We start from the raw sequence: 18658 nt of genomic DNA, 5'->3' as shown, positions 1-18658 counted from the left end.
TTTGTTACTCTGAGTAGTGCCACGACAAAAATAAAAAAGGCATTGAAAATGATGCCCGGTAAATGTCGCTCAGGACTTCTAGCGTGCGCTCCCTCTAGGGCACGTGGTAAGCTCATGTGTGTACACGCGCGTTGTTATGTAGCCCTGCAGAATGTGCAGAAGGAAATTGGTTGCACGTCGTCTTGTTTTCAGTTCCGTAGCTGAACTCGTAGCTCTATCCGTCATGGGAGCGATAGAGCGCTGAAATTGACTAAGGTACGTACAGTGTGTAGTATCTATCCTTAATTAATTAAACATGTAATGTACATGAGATGTCTTTACAGTCTGTGCACACATGAATTACTGTCACTGTTTGACTTGTTGGGAGTTACAGTGGATGGGTGTAATTCGAAATACACTAGTGACATACATTTTATACGCAACGACCTAAACCACACTCCATCCATCCATCCATCCATTTTCTGCCTTTACTTGAGTAAGTGGTGCAGGCCACACACACACACACACACACACACACACACACACACACACACACACACACACACACACACACACACACACACACCACACACCACACACACACACACACACACACACACACACACACACACACACACACACACACACACACACACACACACACACACACACACACACACACACACACACAATCACCACCATCAGAGTGGAATATAAGGAAAATCTTTTGATCTAACACAATGTCGTAGCATCACTGCATGAGTTTGACCAGATATACTTAATAATAATTAAGAATATAATATAATGGTTATATATAATGGAATATAATGGTTAGTTCTCAGATATTGATCGAGCAGTTGTACTTCATGACTGACAACAAGTTGCTTAGGTCAGACATATGTGACCAGTAGAATTAGTTAAACACAGGTTTTAGGGATCCATTAGTCTCATTGACCAGAAGACTGGGGCTTCTTGATGACATAATTGGTCCATTCACGTGTGAAGGCCAACTATTGAGTATGAGCTGGAGTGGTAAAGTAAAAATTGTCATCAATTGTCATTGGTGGCACCATCATTACCACCATGTTTATCGCTAATTGTCATTGACCACCACAAACACCATCATCATTATCAACAATAAAATAACAGCACAACAACAGCAAGCAAATAATATTTGATGTTGGATATGTCTCCTATATGTCAAACCAAGTTAACTAATTGACATTAAACTATATGATGATGCTACTATTTATTCATAATAATATACATAAACTCATGAACTCCAGTAAGCATGTCTGGTCAACCTCTGTTGCTAGTATGATAAGATGTTCAATGGCTTTCCTTAGATTGCAGTCTGAAACCAATTACAACGTTCTCTGTTAACGACTTCAGAGTTGGTTGTAAGCACACCGAGACTTCATCTCTTCCCACATCTTAGGAGTCAACCGATTGATTTTCTGTCCCTTGCCAACTTCAACCCTTGCTCCTGGTGGGCAGTGTAGTGTAACTGCATGATGTCCACCAGGTGTGATGACGTTATTAGTCTGCCTAGTTGAGGTGTCAGTAACCTTAGTTGAATTGCCATTAACCTGTGAAACAGTAACTGTGAAATTATGTAATAGTGGCTGTTTGTTTTATCTCATTATTGCAGTAAGTAATGTTGTTGGTACATACCAGATGAATACAACTAACTTACAGTAGCATCAAAAGGTGCACGAAAGAAATATGTGTGGTCGGTAACCTGTAAAATGATCGATTGGTTACTCAATGGCAGTGACTACAATATGCAATACAATGAGCACTGTCTCTTACAACTGCATCAAGAATTTGCTTAGATGAGTTTTCTGCATCCTGTAACATGTTCACTATGTTGTAAAAATGAAGAGCTCATGCTAACAGAAACGTACAACAGTCTTTTCCAATGTTGTTTCACATAACCGTTTTGCTTCATGTGGGTTCGGAGCTCTGATGTAGACAATACAAATTGAGTAGATGTTTTAATGGGTTTATGTATACAAATGATACCTCAGTATTTCTGCCTTCCTTTTGCGACCTGGTTTACTTGAAACCCGGTAGAACTGTTTGGGCTGCTTTTCATTTTTTTGTCCAGGTGCTATTATCCTTTTCTTCTCATACTTTGTTGTTGATGTGTGTTGGTCAAGCCTGCTTATCAGCTCAGCCTGTTTTAGGTGTGATAGGACAGTTGGCAAGTACACAGTATTGAAATTTCCAATATCTAGCCTTTGGCATAGGGTGTGACATAAAGATTTGCAAGAGATGGCTTTGCAGCTGTGGCTGCTGCTTTTCCTGCCAGAGACAATCAATTACTACTGCATATTACCAGTATGTTTGTATGTCAGTCAGTCATTCATTCATTCGGTCTGTCTGTCTGTGTGCCTCCTTGATCGTGATGTAGAATGTTGATCATTTGATGTCAGTAGTCTAGACCTTTGTCAGACGTTTGCATTGTACAGTTCTTGTGGACTAATGACATCTTACATTTACTAGTTCTGTAGGCACCTGTATGAGTTTAATTGTTTAGTAGACGGTAGACATGAGTTAATCAGTCAGTGTGTTTATTGGACATGACATGGTTTTGCTGTCTGTCATAATGTAGTGCTACCTTCAACCCTTCCAGTGATGTCTTCTGCTTGTGGTATCACAACTTTGAGATGAGACCTCTGTTTGTCATCAATTTCATTGGCACTTGTATCTGGTAATGTTGCCACACAAGCAGTTAGACAATGTTTTGCACACACTTTGTGGATATGTTTGCATAGGTGCCCTGTTGCAAAGTCGTAGCAGGTGTGAAATGTGTAGTCTGAGGACCGAGTAGACAACGTGCTACGTACGAGTAGCTTTCCGTACTGTACTGTACCAAGGCTAGAACAGAACTGAATACAAGTGGCAGGGCTGGAAAGCTAAGTAATAGATAGTAGTAGCCGCAAGGGCGTGTCCTCACTTAATGACATTAACTGACCTAAAACACTACATTTCCCTCCCTTCCTTTAGATAAACAATACGGAGAACAAATTGAACGTATACAAACTAACGAAACGAAGTCACAAACGATTTAAATCGCGCAGGAGGGACTATAGTTCGCTTCGGTCGTTCTGATTGTTGTATCTCTGGCTCAGACATGTCTTGTGTCGGGGTCGTGGCTGCAGCTTGGTCTCCAGTATCTGCCTGGGTGTTGCTGTCGGTGTTTGCACTTTCACTGCTGCCTGCTGATATCTCAACGTCCTCATCTCTTTCCTTCCTTTCGCATACCGGCTTCGTCAGCTGGACGTTGCGTTTAACCTTGACTTTTCCCGGAGATTCGAGGACAAGCTGATCCCCGTGACGAGAAACAACTGTGTACGGATCCGGCAAGAAAGTAGGACTGAGCTTATTCGCAGGAGTCGTATTTCTGACAAGAACTCTGTCTCCCTCTGTGACAGGATGGTCCAGGGCACGACTCGACTGGTCAGCATAATCTTTCGTGGTTTGCTTACGTGCAGAGTCACGATCACGAACAGATACGTCATCACTTACCGTATCCGTGATAGCGGGTAGCTTGCTGCGCATTGGACGGCGAAAGAGTAGCTCGGCGGGACTGACACCTGTTGTTGAATGAGGTGTAGACCGGTAGGCTAGTAGAAATCTTTGTAACTCCACTCGCCATGGTTTCTGTTCAAGATTCGCGACCTTGATGGCCTTCAACAGAGTACGGTTCTGTCGTTCTACTTCTCCATTTGCCCGTGGCCAAAGAGGTGTGTTCCGGCGATGCTGGATTCCTAGCTCGTTGAGGAAAGCAGTGAACTCGGAAGCAATGAACTGCGGTCCGTTGTCGGTGCGAATGCTTCGCGGGATACCGTACCGTGCAAAATGAACATTGAGACGGTTGATGACGGACTGCGCGGTAGTAGACCGTAGAATGTCAACCTCGAAGTAGCGGCTGTAGTAGTCTACGGTGACGAGTAGCGTTTCTCCTGTCGGTAGAGGTCCCAGCAAATCTGTGGCTAGGTCTTCCCACGGTCCTTGTGGTAGTGCCGTTGATTTGACTGGAGCTGGAGGAAGCGGCTGACTGACGGCTTGACAACTGATACAAGTTTTACACGTCATTTCCGCTTGTCGGTCGATACCAGGCCACCATACTTTAGTGCGGAGGCGTTCCTTCGTCTTTACTATTCCTTGATGGCCTTCATGAGCTAACTCCAGGATGCGGTCACGGTAGCATGAAGGAGGTACTATCCTGGTACCGCGAAGAACGACTTGACCGATATCTGTAAGTTCGTGGCGAACCGGCATGAACTTGTGAGGGAGATGTGTCCAGTCGTTGGTGCTTATGCATCGGCGGATGGTCTGTAGCTCATCATCACTAGCTGAAGCGGTTTCAATGTCCTTTATTGCTATAGCACACGGAGCGGTACACTGCGTAACTATGTGGACTGACTCTTCAGTATCACCTGTGTCCACTGCGTCGTCGATCCTGGTGGTCGGTAAACGTGACAAGGCGTCAGCAATGTTGTTTGGTCCGGTGACGTACTTTACTTTGAAAGTGTACGCCTGGAGTCGAAGAACCCATCGTTCGATGCGTGCAGATGGCTTTGACGATTGAGAGTATATCACTTGGAGAGGTTTGTGATCGGTGACAAGGTCAAAAGTTGTGCCGTACAGGTACTGGTGAAAACGTTCACAAGCCCAAACAAGACCTAAAGCTTCCTTCTCCGTCTGACTGTAGCGGCGTTCGACACTGGTGAGCGTGCGGCTGGCATAGCAGATTGCACGAGACGAACCGTTAGGTTGTTGTTGTACGAGAACTGCTCCGAGACCAACAGGGCTGGCGTCTGCGATGACCTGTGTACGTGCAGTGTGGTCGAAGTACGCGAGTGCGGTGGCTTTAGCAAGCTGTTTCTTTAGTTTCGTGAAAGCTCGCTCTTGCTCGTCGGTCCACGTGAAAGAATTGTTTCTGTGTGTGATTCGGCGTAGAGGCTCTGCAGTCGTGGAGAGGTCGGGTAGGAATCGAGCGCTGAATCCCACGATCCCAAGAAAGCTGCGTAGTTCTGCTGCGGTACTTGGGCGTGGTGCATCGATGATTGCCTGAATTTTGTCCTTGGATGGCTCTACTCCCTGTCCTGACAGCTGTAGGCCATAAAACTCGACTTTAGTTCTGCGAAACCAACACTTCTGTAGGTTGAGGGTGAGACCACATTCTCGAAGGCGATCGAGTACTCGGAACAGGTTAGCGTCATGTGTCCCTTGGTCTGGCCCGTAGACAATGAGATCGTCCGCAATATTCAGTGCACCCGGACAATCGGTCAAAAGTTGGCTGACAATGTGTTGGTACTTCTCTGGCGCCGATGTGATGCCAAACATCATGCGTTTGTAGCGGTAGAGACCGTCGTTGACAGCGAATGTAGTGATATCACGTGACGCCTCGTCAAGCTCGACCTGGTGAAATCCCCATCGAAGATCAAGCTTTGAAAAGACAGTGCTGCCGTTCAGTGCTTGTAGAATTTCATCAACCGTTGGAATTGGGTAACGTTCACGGATAATTGCCTCGTTCGCACGGCGCATGTCAACACATAGGCGTATTTCTCCGGACGCCTTCGGCGCGACGACAACTGGACTAACCCATGACGTAGGACCGTCGACTTTCTCGATAATGTCCTTCGTAAGGAGTTCTTCCAATCTGTCCGAAACAGGCTTTCTAAGTGCGAAAGGAATCCGTCGTGGCTTTTGTGCGACTGGTCTGACCTGCGGATCAATGTGAATATGCGCTTGGTAGCCATCCAACTTGCCGACACCGTGAAAGAGCTGCGGGTATCGCTGTTCGATGTCGACCCGGAACTGATCACCAGACGTGTTGACCGTGTGTGCGGTGTGCGGTCGCTCAGGTTTCAACCGCAGTACTCCAAACTGTTGAGCTGATTTCCTGCCGAGGAGAAGCTGCCCCTTCGACCGAATTACCACAAATTCGGTGGGCGTTGTTCTTCCGTGTATCGTAGCGTTGGCCGTGAACTGACCAACGACGTCAAGTGGTTGACGTGAGGCGTAAGCGTACAGCGTCTTGCTCGTTACTCGTAGCGTTACGTTCAGGCCTTGTGAACAGAGTTTGTGAAAGAGATCGTCACCCATAATATTGCAAGAAGCTCCAGAGTCGATTAGTGCTTGTGTGGTAACGCCGTTCAAACTAATCATGGTTGTTGGTGTTGAAGTTGACAGCTGCTTTGACATTTGGCCGTCGTAATCACCAATCGTAAAGGCGAATGACTCATCCTCATCTTCTCCAGAATCCGGTTGGGAAGATGCGGTGACTTGATGAGCGCGGTCACTGCGGCGAGCAGGTGGTCTGTGTTTCTGTCTGCGGTCGGAGGCGTGGTTGGTACCGCGACGTTGCGGTGAGCCCGAAGATGACGCGGAAACTCCTTGACTGCGGCACTGTGACGCAAAGTGGTTGCGCTTGTGACACTTGTTACAAGTCTTCCCACGTGCTGGACAAGCTTCAGAGCGTGCATAGTGTCCTGATCGACCACAATGTGTGCATGCTGGGGCGTCGCTGTGGGTTTTTGCTTGACCTTTTGGCAATTGTCTGCGGTATCGGACAGCTGCAATGTCGTCTGGCTTTTTTCCACTGGCATTGGTTACGGCGGCAGGTGTGAGAGCGTGCTGCATTCCTCTTGCTTGTTGGTCAACTGACTCCCAAACACGTGCTGTCTTCAAGACGTCTCGCAGTTGTATATCGACAGTTTCAAGTAATTTGCGGCGGAGTCGAGCATCACGGATGTGTTCGATCAGCTGATCTCGAAGTTGGTCGTCTGCATCTTGAAAATTGCAGTGTTTTGCCTGCATGCGGAGACGGGACGCAAACTGGTCTACTGACTCATCATCGTTCTGTCTCATCTGACGAAAGGTATGGCGCTCGTAGGGCGTGTTGGGCGCGCACTGGAAATATGTGTCAAGGGCATCCACAGTACGAGAAAATGCCGTATTATCGTCTGTAACTGCGGCTTCTGTGAGGCTCTCGTGTATGTCCTGCACAGCTGTACCTGCGTAGTGTAACAGGAGACTGCGTTGACGAGAGTGATCGGTGATGCCTTGACCCTCTATGTAATATTGGAAGCTCCTCTTCCACTTCCGCCATCGTTCTGCAACAATGTGTGCGGGGCCTGTGATATCGAGAGTTTCGATAGGTCGGCGCTCTGAGTCCCTGTTCGTAGCCATAGTTCACCTCGTCGCCAATGTGAAATGTGTAGTCTGAGGACCGAGTAGACAACGTGCTACGTACGAGTAGCTTTCCGTACTGTACTGTACCAAGGCTAGAACAGAACTGAATACAAGTGGCAGGGCTGGAAAGCTAAGTAATAGATAGTAGTAGCCGCAAGGGCGTGTCCTCACTTAATGACATTAACTGACCTAAAACACTACAGCAGGTACACTGAAACATGTGCCGACAGCAGCCACAGATGGCACATGTGAAAGATGCACAACTGGAGTTGGGACAACATGGGTGAAGCTGTTTAACATGGTAAATGATTTCAGCCTTTGATTGAGATTGTACATTCCAGATGTTTCCTTCACATTCCTGTGTGTATGTGTGATATTCAGTTTATAATGAGTGTGTAAACGTAGCTTATTTGCATTTATGTACCTCCACATCTGCATCGCTGATCAGAATTCTCCGGTCATGTCGTGTCTCTTCTTGTTTTGTCCTAGGATTGAGTGTATGCCAGCGTTGTTTTTTCTGTACATCAAGGTATTTTGGTCTTCTTCCATTTTTAGAAGAACATTGACCAAATGATCTATTCGTCTATTAGAGATGTTTGCCAAATAAGAGGGATGTCTCTTCAGTTTGCTGTGGAAACTGCAAGAAAGAAACAGTATACATCAGCTACTGTGAAATCAAGGGTGATGTTTTAGTGACCATTGAGTGTTCCTTGATAGTCAAGGTACATTGTAATCTACAATAATTGGTCAAGTTCATTTAACCCTGGATATATATATATATATATATATATATATATATATATATATATATATATATATATATATATGGTCAAGTGCATTGAACTGAGTATAAGCCTTGGTTGATCATTGTTGACAAGATAGCAACTTAGCATTTACAACTCTGTTGCAAGTAAATCTTTCCAAATACACTTCCATAGTTGTAACAGTCAACAGTATTTGGTTATTGGCTCGGCACTGTCAGTTTGCCAGCTCTCTAGCTTATCCAGTTACATCCTGAAATCAATTCTAGTGTAGCGTGATTTGTGTTCGGCTATGGAGTGGCTAGACAGATAACAGAAGTATAGGAATAGGTACAACTGTCTCAAATAGAGTGGCATGAATTTATGCCCCATATTCCTAAATTACCTTTTGATTTCTATTGTTACAAGTACATACATACAGTGGTTCTGAAATAAAGAGTTCTGGTTTTGCTTTACTGTGATGTTAAATAGTACTTACTTTTCCACAACCATGTTTGTGTCTGTGTCAGCATGATCGTAATCTCTGAATGCCATTGCTCACACCTCTGTAAGAGTCAACAATATTTAGCAGTCATACCACTTGCGTCAACAGATTGTACTACCTGGCCTGTAGCTGTAGTGTGTCTTGAAATAATCAATGAAGCTGGCTTCTTTTGGCAGCCATGTATGAATAAAAGAATTCATGTACCCCTGAAATTTTGTTCGGTCTGTTTCACTTAGGATGAGGTACAAGCCTTGGTACAGAGCAACCTGATGAAGTTTGTTTTTTACTTTTGCATATAAATTCTTCCTAAAGTTTCTAGATGCAAATAGCTAAAACATAAGAAACCACTTTGCATTAAACCTGTCAACATGCCATCTGCATAGGAGATGCTTCGTGTCGTTTCCAAATACAGCCTTAGCAGTCCATGCAGCATTGTCTATAGGACATGAATGCAAACAATATTTTGTGAAGATGTCAGCTGATATACTTTATACCATCATCACTCATTAATGTTGTCACAACAGCATTTGGTGATGCAGTTTTGACAGCTTCAAAGACCTGGTACATGTAAGGGCGATCTTCCTTGCTGCTTATTGTCCAAGCTACTGTGCGACCTATGAAGTATGGCAAATGACTTTAGAATTAGAAAAATTTCTTCAACGACTGATTGTGTGGCTAAAATGTCTTTACCTTGACCATGATCATCTCTGATCATCAGGGTAATAAGTTTATAGTTGTATTGATTTGTGTTGTGCGTTGAGTCAACACAAACCACTCCAGAACTGAATTTTTCAAAGAGCTCTTTCTGATGCTCTGTCTGAATCACTAACATGAATGAATCTTCTGGTAATTCAGAGAAATTTTCATCCTTCACGCCAAATGGTTTGTGCAACAAGACAGGGTTATATTGCTTATTGGCTAGTTTTTTCACAATTGCAACGACAGACTGTGCATCATCGGCATGGTTCACTGCAGACATATCTACAACTGACTTGGAAATATTCCTAATGTCCTGCCGTGTTATGAAGTGCTCTCTGTGACGCAGGATAAAATTTTGCGTTGATCCTGGAGAGACAGATTGTTTCCATTCGTTTTTGCATTCTTGGTTTTCTCTTGTTTTCGCTGTCTTTTTTGTTTGCTTTGTGACTTCGACAGCAGACAAAGTACAGGGTCTGACACTCTACAATTACAGTGGTAATTATATCAAGTTGTAGCTGTATGTATCAATCACAATACATAGGTATAGGAATCTAATTCAGTTAGAAGGACACACGTCTGTCTACCAGGGCATGGTACAGAGCAACAACTCGGCTGATTGTATGTTTATATCACAAGTCTTATACAGCTAACACAGCAAAGCAGCGTGCGTGAATGTCAGGCATGTTTAGAGCACTATGCGACTTCATAAGATCTACTCAGTTTGCTGGAAGTTGAAGAAGCACGTGCCCTGCTTCTCTCCCCTGTTTCTTATGCATATGCAGTAAGCGTAATACACACTATAATTGTGCTACAACCTTGGGTTGGCTTCTTTGACCTCTCTCTTCTGTAGTATGTGCATGTCTTCCTCTGTTCCTCCTTTTTCCACTCAAAAAAATTCATCACTGCTATTGAATTCAAGTTCACGTATTCCTGTGGATGGTACAAATACATCCATATGGCATTATCTCTGACATGAATATAGGGTGAAAGAACAACATACCCATGTTCATGTGATGATGTGACACCATGTGTTCTGTTAGACTCTTCACTTGCATAAATTTCAAACCACATTCTTCAACCATGCATTTATGCCAAATGTCTTTCTCGTAGCCAGCACCATGTTGTTTCCTCCTGTGTCGTTTTAGTGTTTGCTGTGTCTTATACTGAAGCCCACAGTCAAGGCATTTATTTCTGGCTTTCTTTTGTGTGCTCTCAACAGATGACGATACACTATTATTGAGCAATAAATCTTCCTAAAGACAAGCTACATGTTTACTTGCTAAAACTATAACCACGCATTTGTGTGTGGTGCATGCGCATACACATAAACAACTAGAGAATTCTGGTATGTTGTCTTTCAATAGCTACTATGCAGTTATAATCTGGGGTTACTAAGTAACATTCTTCCATTACAAAAGACTCTGTAAGATTGACATTGGTTTTCCACTAACCGCCAACAACAGTAGTTTGCATGAATTACAGACAGACTGATGTGCATAAGACTGATTGCTTAGCAATGGTTTTCAATTTGAATTTATTTAAGCATTATTAATTGTATGTCTACATGTATGAATGTATTATGTATGTATGTATGGGTCAGAATTTCATGTCTGGGATGGGCACAGACGTTTCCCTTAGGCAAGGATTTCACATGCAATTGCCTCTCTCTATGGAGTGTCGTTTCTGTCAAAACAAGTACATAGAGACTATTGCTCATTCTAGCAAGTACATATAGTGACTGTTGGTTCTAGAGTTACATCGTAGCAAGTGCATAGTGACTGTTATACCTAACCTGGGCCCTAGAGGCTCTTGTAAAGAGTATGTATGTATGTATGTATGTAGTAGACATTGCTGGTACAGATGTAAAGGGTCAGAGACACCATTAATACAATCAGTTACACCGCTTAGGTTTCATAGTGTATTGTAAGTATGTTCTTCCTCTTTCTGCATAGTTTAGTTGTGTATTTGATGTAATTTTAGTATGTTCTTATTGTAGTCGTACAGACTCCGATATAATACAAAAAATGTGTGTTAGTGCATATGTACCTGTTATGCATGTATGTATGGTAGTGCGTATAGTACAGTACCTATGTTCTGTATGTATGTATGTATGTATGTATGTATGTATGTATGTATGTATGTATGTATGTATGTATGTATGTATGTATGTGGCTCAATTGGTTAGAGTGTGGAGTTGGAGATTGGAAACATCCGGGACCTTCGGGTCAGAGTTCAAGTGCGGGAGGGCCACATACATAAGTTCCCTTGGGCAAGGAACTAACATACAATTGCCTCTCTCTCCGGAGTGTCAGGTTCTGTCCAAGAAGCAAAGAAGAAGTTTACATATAGACAGTGACTGCTGATAGTGTTTCAATTGTATACTAGTATCGTAGATTGTATACTAGTATCGTAGAAAGTATAGTAGCAAGTACTTAGTAGTGTCTGCAGTAACCTGGGCCCTATGTAACAAAAAAATGTATGTATGTATGTATGTATGTATGTGGCTCAATTGGTTAGAGTGTGCAGTTGGAGATTGGCAACATCCGGGACCTTTGGGTCAGAGTTCGAGTGCGGGAGGGCCACATACATAAGTTCCCTTGGGCAAGGAACTAACATACGATTGCCTCTCTCTCTGGAGTGTCAGTTCTGTCCAGCAAGTATGAAGTATGAAGTATGAAGCACAGCAAGTATGACGTACCTAGTGACATGATAGAGTGACTGCTGAGGCAGCAGCAGCAGCAGCACCAGCACCAGCACTCCCAGACAGCAAAGATGAAGAAGAACATGATGACATATAGTAACTGAGTTTAGATTGTACGGTAGTAAGTATTTAGTATCTGTAACCTGGGCCCTAAGGGTCCTTGTAACAAAAATAGAAAAAATGTATGTATGTATGTATGTTAGTGCATAGTACCTACTAGTAAAGTTATGTATCATGTATGTTAGTGCATATAGTACGTACCTATCGCAGGCATGTCAAAAGTTTAGACCGTTTTCACATGATGTGTCTATGCAAGATTGCTGGTACCAGATGGCAGAATTTGGTTCCTAATACGGAAGTTCTCAAAATCTGCAACGTGAATGGTATCAAGACAGTCCTTCTATCTAGTTAGTCAGGGCACTTGCTTCGTGTGAATGATGACAGAATACCGAAGGCCGTGCTCTATGGACAACTAGAGGGAGCACGTTTACAGGGAGTTCGAAACAAAGATTCAAAGACAGTCTCAAGTCAAACTTGAAATCTTGCCATATAGGTCCTCTACAGTGGGAAAAATAGCTAATGACAGGTCTCTATGGAGATCAACATGTAGTACTACAATCGAACAATTCGAAGACGATTACTGCATGTGAAGCTAAGATAATGAAGACACAATGCTGAAAGGCAGGGAACTACCATTGCAGTACCCAAAACACCTGTGACATCTGCAGTCGTGTATGGATCACATATTGGGCTATTTTGACACACAAATCCATTAATGAGATTTGTCGAAATCAACAGCTCAGTCCATCATAGTACCTATGTTAGTAGTTCTCTTTAACTGTACAGCAGGAAGCTGGAACTAGCTATCAGAGTTTTGAAGGTTCATATGCCTGAGTCAATTATTAATTAAACAATGCTATTATTCATAGTAAATTTGATTCTTGTCATCTAGCTTCTTCATGATTACTTTTAGTGTTCCACGTACTTTGTAGCTTCAAGGACAGTCTCCCTAATTAAGTAGCAGGTGAGAAACTCAGTGGGACTGTAATGACAAGAAGTTCCAAGTTGTGTACTAAAAGCCTTTTGACAGGGGTACATGCCAGTGCACAGGACAACACAGAAGGGCAGACACTACAGCTAGAAACCTGGTAGACATCATAATTATGTACCTTTCTGTGCTCTTCTTCGTGCTGTTTCCATTCCGTATCAGATGAAAAAGAGCTAGTGCATTGAGGCCGTTCGGAAAAGAACTTAGCCAAACTCATGACAAGTCTAGATTAGAGCTCAAGTTCAGCCACAGAATGAAAAACAGACGACATGTAACTGATGTAGACACGTACAAATTTCTGAGTACTGTACACCTTAGTGTACCGAGTAACCGACCTGTTGTTACGGAAATGGCTCTCAAATGTTCGCGCGTCAACGTGGTAACGCGCGTATGCATTGCATATGGACTCTAGAGGGAGCGCACACGCTAGAAGTCCAGGGCGACGTTTACCGGGAAAATAGCCTCGGACTCCCAAACCCGTGTAGAGCCAATTAAAATCGGCCTTAGCAAATTTTTTGGGTCCACTTCACACATACATCCCGGATATATAGCCTGGATAAGTTTAACTTGCACGTGCACGGTAGACTATTCTCACGTGCACGCATGTTGGATCATGTATGATTTAGTAGTTCGAAATGTGTTGTTATGCTGACAGATCGTGGGAATTGTGCTTTCTCTGCGAGCAGTTACCACACTCATTAAACTGCAGTGGCTAGTGAAAGGAGATCCCAATACGGGGAATGTTGGTTGCTACAAACCGTTTTCTTTGCAGAAATTGACTTTCTCGAGGAACAGTTGACTCCAGAAAAGCTTTTCGTGATGCAACTATCATACAAGACGGCAGAGGTTTGTATATTTTGCTAGTTAATTGATATTAGTTAATTAAGTAATTATTAATTTGTTAGAATACAGTATTTAGTAACATTAAAGCACAATTTATGTATTTATGGTAGTATTTTTGAACCCTAAATGTGATTTAATAGTAATTTATAATTTATATGTGTGTATATACATTAGTGGACAAGGTATTTGCCAGGCAAGAAATTTCAAGGGTTTTTAGGATGTTTGTGTTTGGGTGGAAGCACAAAATATTAATAAAGCGACTTCTTGGTCAATGTTTGTCATGCAATGGGAAAATCAAGATAATTGGTACAGAATTGAGTCTAAATCAGTTGGTTGTTGCAATTTAATTAAGATTATTGTGACAACCTAGTTAGAACAGATTAATTAAGTTTACATTACAGCTTATCAAAGCATATTCAATGCAAACAATATTACAACCTTTGAAAACAAACTAACTTATCAGTTTATGCTCATATCAGCACTTATTTTCATTCTGTAGTCCAGAATATGATAAAAAATCAACAACAAAAACTACCCGGCAAATACTTTTGTCCACTACTGTATATACTAGTAACTATTGCAGAAGAACCTGTTTATTAATCATGTACTCTGCTGTTACTGCAATTACTTTGTTTGTATAAGAAATGTATGGCAAACAGGCAGGATTACAGGAAGTTGTTGATCCGGACAGTCTGTTGGCACAGAACACAGTTTTTCATTACCCTAAAAATACATAGAATCAATCCATGATCCATTTTAACAATAAAATTAAAACACACACAATGACGATGCCTATTTCTCTAGTGGGTGCACAGTTTGCTGGACATAAAACTGGAATGACTTGTTCTGAACACTCATTCTGAACACTGTAATTACAATCTGTTTCTCTCTTTATATCAAGGAATATTAACATAAACAGTTTCCTCAACTCAAAGAATCTTGTATCCTTGTACAGTTTAGACGGCATTAGGGGTATTTGTTTTCAAACTTATTGACAGATTGTGGTTTCTTCTTGCTCTCTGGTGGATTCGTTTGGGGATAATGTTTCTGTTGAATATGTTGGTTGTAGTTTTGGCTTTCATGAGCAAACTTGGACGTCCTGCTGATGCTGGACGGGTAGAAAAGGACTTGAAGTGTCGTCTAGCTACAGCAATAGGTTGCACTCGAATCTTTTTCTTTTGTTGCACCTCTTTACCAAACATGTGTAGAGCAGAAAGCAGTCGCTGTGTGTACCAGGTGAATGGATTCCTTTACCTTGTAGTTTTCAATAATTGTAACAAAACCTTTCTACTGCAGCTATGAAGCTGTCTGTGACATGACTTTCATGCAGTCCGTCCTTGATATCTCTAGTGACCTGTAGCACTCTTTTAATGACGTCCCTTGACTTTTCATAGCTTCCTCTGTTAATTGGTTGTGCTTGATCTCTTTGAAATGTATTGCTAAAATCAATGTTGTCGTCAGCTGCAGTTGCCACTTCAGTTGTTTCACAGGAACAAGGAGCAATTTGTTCAAAGAAACGTTTGATATCTTCGTCAGACCAATTCATACCGATGGAAAGAAACTTTAGATGTTAATTCTTCTTCTGCTTATTGGTGGACACTACTGTCAAAGGAAATGGGTTAGCAGTGTTGTCCTAATGCCACTGCTGCAAAAAGCTGACGGTCTTGAGGTGAATACGTTGGGATAGTATTGACACTGCTTTTGCGGTACTTCATTGCTGCTGCAAATTGGTGTTTGCAAGGTTGACTTTGCATTCCGATGGGACAGGTGCACTCACCCAGTTGTAAGTCTACTACCACATTGTATTCTTATCTGACTGACTCACAACAGTGTAAATGTCTGGGTCATCTGTTGCGACAATGTCGTCAGATGGAATGGTGTGCGCTTTTACTCCTGTCACAGTAAATCTTGTAGAGACAAAATGATCTAATCTGTTTGTGGCAACAGATATCAAACGTTGCTGGTAATAAAGTTCGCGAGTCTGTGTGAGAAGATTGAACATTTGTACCACATTCCAAGCTTTATTCCTTTGGAAAAGGATGTCTTTTATGATGCGTATGCTAGCCTCTGAATAATGATTGGTATAGTTGCCTCGTGTGGGAAAGTTCTTTCGAAATACACAGCCCATTCTTTCATCTGTTGCCAGTAATCACCTAGTCTCTTTTTGAATGTCTGAAAAGGGCTTTTGTCTACTTCACGTTTGATTTTAGTCAATGCTTGCTCACTTGGGGCATAAACAAGTTGTTTTGTTAGTGCCATACAGGTAATTCTGTCTGTACCACAGATACCAGAATTTGAGCTCCAAAGCCATCTTCATATACTTTGTAAAAATGAAAGATACATAGGTGTAATTCTGCTTGAGGCCACGTACTCTTTAGAGCAATCCGTTTGCTTGCACAGTCATCTGTCAATAATGCTAGTGGTCCGAGATTTGGGCCTCTTCAAGAAATGCACACTTGGGCAGTATGTGGCAGTGCTGTAAACCCTGCTGACAAGGTAACAGCATCTTCACTGGATGTCATAACTGCAGCAAGTGGTAGAGCTCCTACTGATGTGCCGCAGCGAAGTATGAACACAGCTGTGTTCAAGTTATCAAGACTGGCTGTTGAGTCACAAAAGACTAGCTTTGCACTGTGTGTGACCATTTCATGGACTCTGGCCATGAGAGGAGTGACTAGAGCTAAAAGGAAGGGCATGACATCAGTCTTTCTGGTTTTTGGTTTAGGTTCATCCATGCTCATTGCAGCTGCTGCTTCATAAGGTTGAAGAAATACTCGCCCACCCTCTGTTTCATGTTCCTTGTTGTATCGTTGTACTTCCTCAAACAGCCGCTCAAACACAGCGTCTCCATTTTATGGTCCAATGTTGTCTGATCGCCATTTTCTAAAGAGGCGTTGAATGCCTCGTACATTTGGGGTTATGGCTCTGTCTGCAAGAGTGCTCTCAACTACTCGTGGATCACTTTTCAGTTGGAGTTGGGTCGAGCATTCATGTTTTGCAGAGGCAGCAGAGCTGTCAGACTCAAAGAGACTAATTTTTGCTTTTCACAGCTTCTGTGACTGGCCTAAAGCTGAGCGCATGGCCACTGTGGATTGGGTGGTATGTGATTGTTAAGGCAAGATATTCAGGGTGGTCTGAGATTTTAGTTGCCTCAGGTGGGTATACCCTAACTATTAAAGTGCTACGACACATTGACTTTTTGTCTTGTGTGGAACAATGTATGTGGTTTTCTTTAGTTTGCACTTGCTTTCTGTGGACATTTGTGACAGAGTTTTCTGTTTCCTGTAATGATGACAATGACGAACAGTTTTAAAAAGGAGCCGCCATCCTTTTGCTTTGAAACCTGTAGTGAGTCGATAGGTGGTTTTTGAAACCTCTTCAAAATGTGTAATCCACTGGACAGCTGCAGTTTCACAATTGGCACTTGTCCATGCTTCTAGAGTAAAGGTGCTTGTTCCAGCTCCTAGGAAACTTTCCAATTCATGCTGACAATATGAGTCAACAAAATAATTGTACCGCTGAGGGAGCAAGGGTATAATACTGGTAGGGAGGCCTGAATCAGATTTGCATTCTTGGTTGGCATCAAGTGGGTGCTCTAGATTGGCTTCACTGGTAGTTTGAAATTGTTGAAGTGTGTCTGTTCTTAAAGTGCATCTCTTCACATAAACTGACTGTTGTGCTACTACAGGCATGGAGGTTTCACTGACATTGTTAGCTTCTGTACTCTGTGAATGACTATCATTAGAAGTGCACCAAGTTACACTAGAAAAGAAAGGATTCCCCTTGCCAGCTGAAACGGCCTTGGCGAGAGTGAATTTTTTCTACCAACTTTGTTTGCTTTGTCAGGCATATAGCAGGAGGGCCAATCAGTAGTTGCTTTGCATGGTGAAGCTGCTGAAGAGTTACATTTTCTCCTGAAACTTTGGTCTTGGAAAGTTTTACTCAGACTTAAGCAAAGCTTCCGGCATTCAGGTTGCTTGAGATGGTGGCTTTGGATTTGCTGAGACTACAAGTTTTCATCAGCTAATATGGACTTATCTAGGATATTTGAAATTTTAATTTGATCAGAAAGCAGCCATACTGCTAAGGTATTCGTCAGGTAGTGAGTATAAGAGCTTGGTTGAAGCAGGGTTCTCCCCAGGGCGTTTGAGCGTAGCGTTGCGCTACGCTTGAATTTCTACTTCACTCTCAGAGAGCACTGATTTGAGATTGTCTAGATATGCTTCAAATACAGGATAGCAAGTGCATGTGAAGGAAACGTAATCTTAATGATGTAATTCGTATGTTTATAACCTGCTTACTAAGTAGGCGGCTTGAAGAAAGCCAATACCGAATAGGACCGCTGATTGACCACTTTGCAAAAATAGTTCCAGTCAGATTCCAACGGCTGTGCCACTTCAAAGTGCAAATTCTTTGCCATACAGAACAAGACGTGATGGCTACAATTGTGAAGAAAGAGAACTTTTCGTTAGTGTTTCCAAACATTTGTAACCTTGCAGCCATTGCCCAGCTAATCTCTGCTTCCACTGCTGACTGTGAGAGGGCTTTTCTGAACTAAATAGGATAAAGACACCTCTGAGAAACCCCGTCTGAGCAACAAAATCACAGTGCAGCTGCTGTTTATCTCTATTGAAGGTCCCTGTGTTAGAAGACTTTGACTTTAACGCTGCATGTCTGGAGTGGGCTTCCAAGAGGAACAGATGCATTACAATATTGTAACAGAGTCAGCATAATTTCATTATATATTGGACAGCTTGTAAGATTGAACACAGTTTTGCTTATTACTCTCTAACGTATCAGCAACCTTAGGGTATATACTCAGTCACTGTTTGAAGCAATGATTACGAATAAATAGTATGTCATTGTGTTTATGCATTCAACTGTGTCACAGTGTGTATCTAGCAAGCGTGCACTGCTACTTAGTAGACTAGTTA

General features: G+C 42.5%; 2 protein-coding genes and 1 long non-coding RNA gene across 7 annotated transcripts; 1 reads left to right on the top strand and 2 right to left on the bottom strand.

Annotated features, from left to right (window-relative positions):
- Positions 1-82: 82 nt before the first annotated feature.
- LOC134187554 (uncharacterized) lies at positions 83-12112 on the top strand. Of its 5 annotated transcripts, none has more exons than XR_009971137.1 (7): positions 84-255; positions 2618-2695; positions 2760-2784; positions 7395-7489; positions 7678-7717; positions 7779-7910; positions 11650-12112. It is a non-coding gene; the product is annotated as an uncharacterized LOC134187554 (long non-coding RNA). The 5 variants fall into 5 exon arrangements; XR_009971136.1 differs by having other exon boundaries at positions 2597-2695; XR_009971134.1 differs by having other exon boundaries at positions 83-255; positions 2597-2784; positions 7395-7471; positions 7530-7717.
- Positions 2790-4221, bottom strand: LOC134187551 (uncharacterized protein K02A2.6-like). The gene has a single exon (XM_062655703.1). It carries the CDS (start codon positions 4081-4083, stop codon positions 3028-3030), a length of 1056 nt encoding a protein of 351 aa, XP_062511687.1. The 5' UTR covers positions 4084-4221; the 3' UTR covers positions 2790-3027.
- On the bottom strand, positions 8918-13236 carry LOC134187553 (zinc finger and SCAN domain-containing protein 16-like). The gene is made up of 4 exons (XM_062655706.1): positions 13174-13236; positions 13003-13105; positions 10133-10385; positions 8918-10062 (listed from the first exon to the last, which is right to left on the bottom strand). Exons 2-4 carry the CDS (start codon positions 13096-13098, stop codon positions 10019-10021), a joined length of 393 nt encoding a protein of 130 aa, XP_062511690.1. The 5' UTR covers positions 13099-13105; positions 13174-13236; the 3' UTR covers positions 8918-10018.
- Between the last annotated feature and the right edge of the window lie 5422 nt (positions 13237-18658).

The sequence above is a fragment of the Corticium candelabrum genome, chromosome 12 (genome assembly GCF_963422355.1).
Source record: "Corticium candelabrum chromosome 12, ooCorCand1.1, whole genome shotgun sequence".
NCBI classification, from domain to species: domain Eukaryota; kingdom Metazoa; phylum Porifera; class Homoscleromorpha; order Homosclerophorida; family Plakinidae; genus Corticium; species Corticium candelabrum.
This window is presented reverse-complemented; position numbering and strand designations above follow the sequence as displayed.

Coding starts and splice junctions, on each gene's coding strand:
- LOC134187551 (XM_062655703.1), bottom strand. CDS start 4,083: ATGACGTGTAAAACTTGTATCAGTTGTCAAGCCGTCAGTCAGCCGCTT.
- LOC134187553 (XM_062655706.1), bottom strand. CDS start 13,098: ATGAGTTTGGCTAAGTTCTTTTCCGAACGGCCTCAATGCACTAGCTCT. Junction 10,386..13,002: donor ACGAAGAAGAGCACAGAAAG/GTACATAATTAT, acceptor GCTTGTCTTTAG/GAAGATTTATTGCTCAATAA. Junction 10,063..10,132: donor ACATCATCACATGAACATGG/GTATGTTGTTCT, acceptor TACCATCCACAG/GAATACGTGAACTTGAATTC.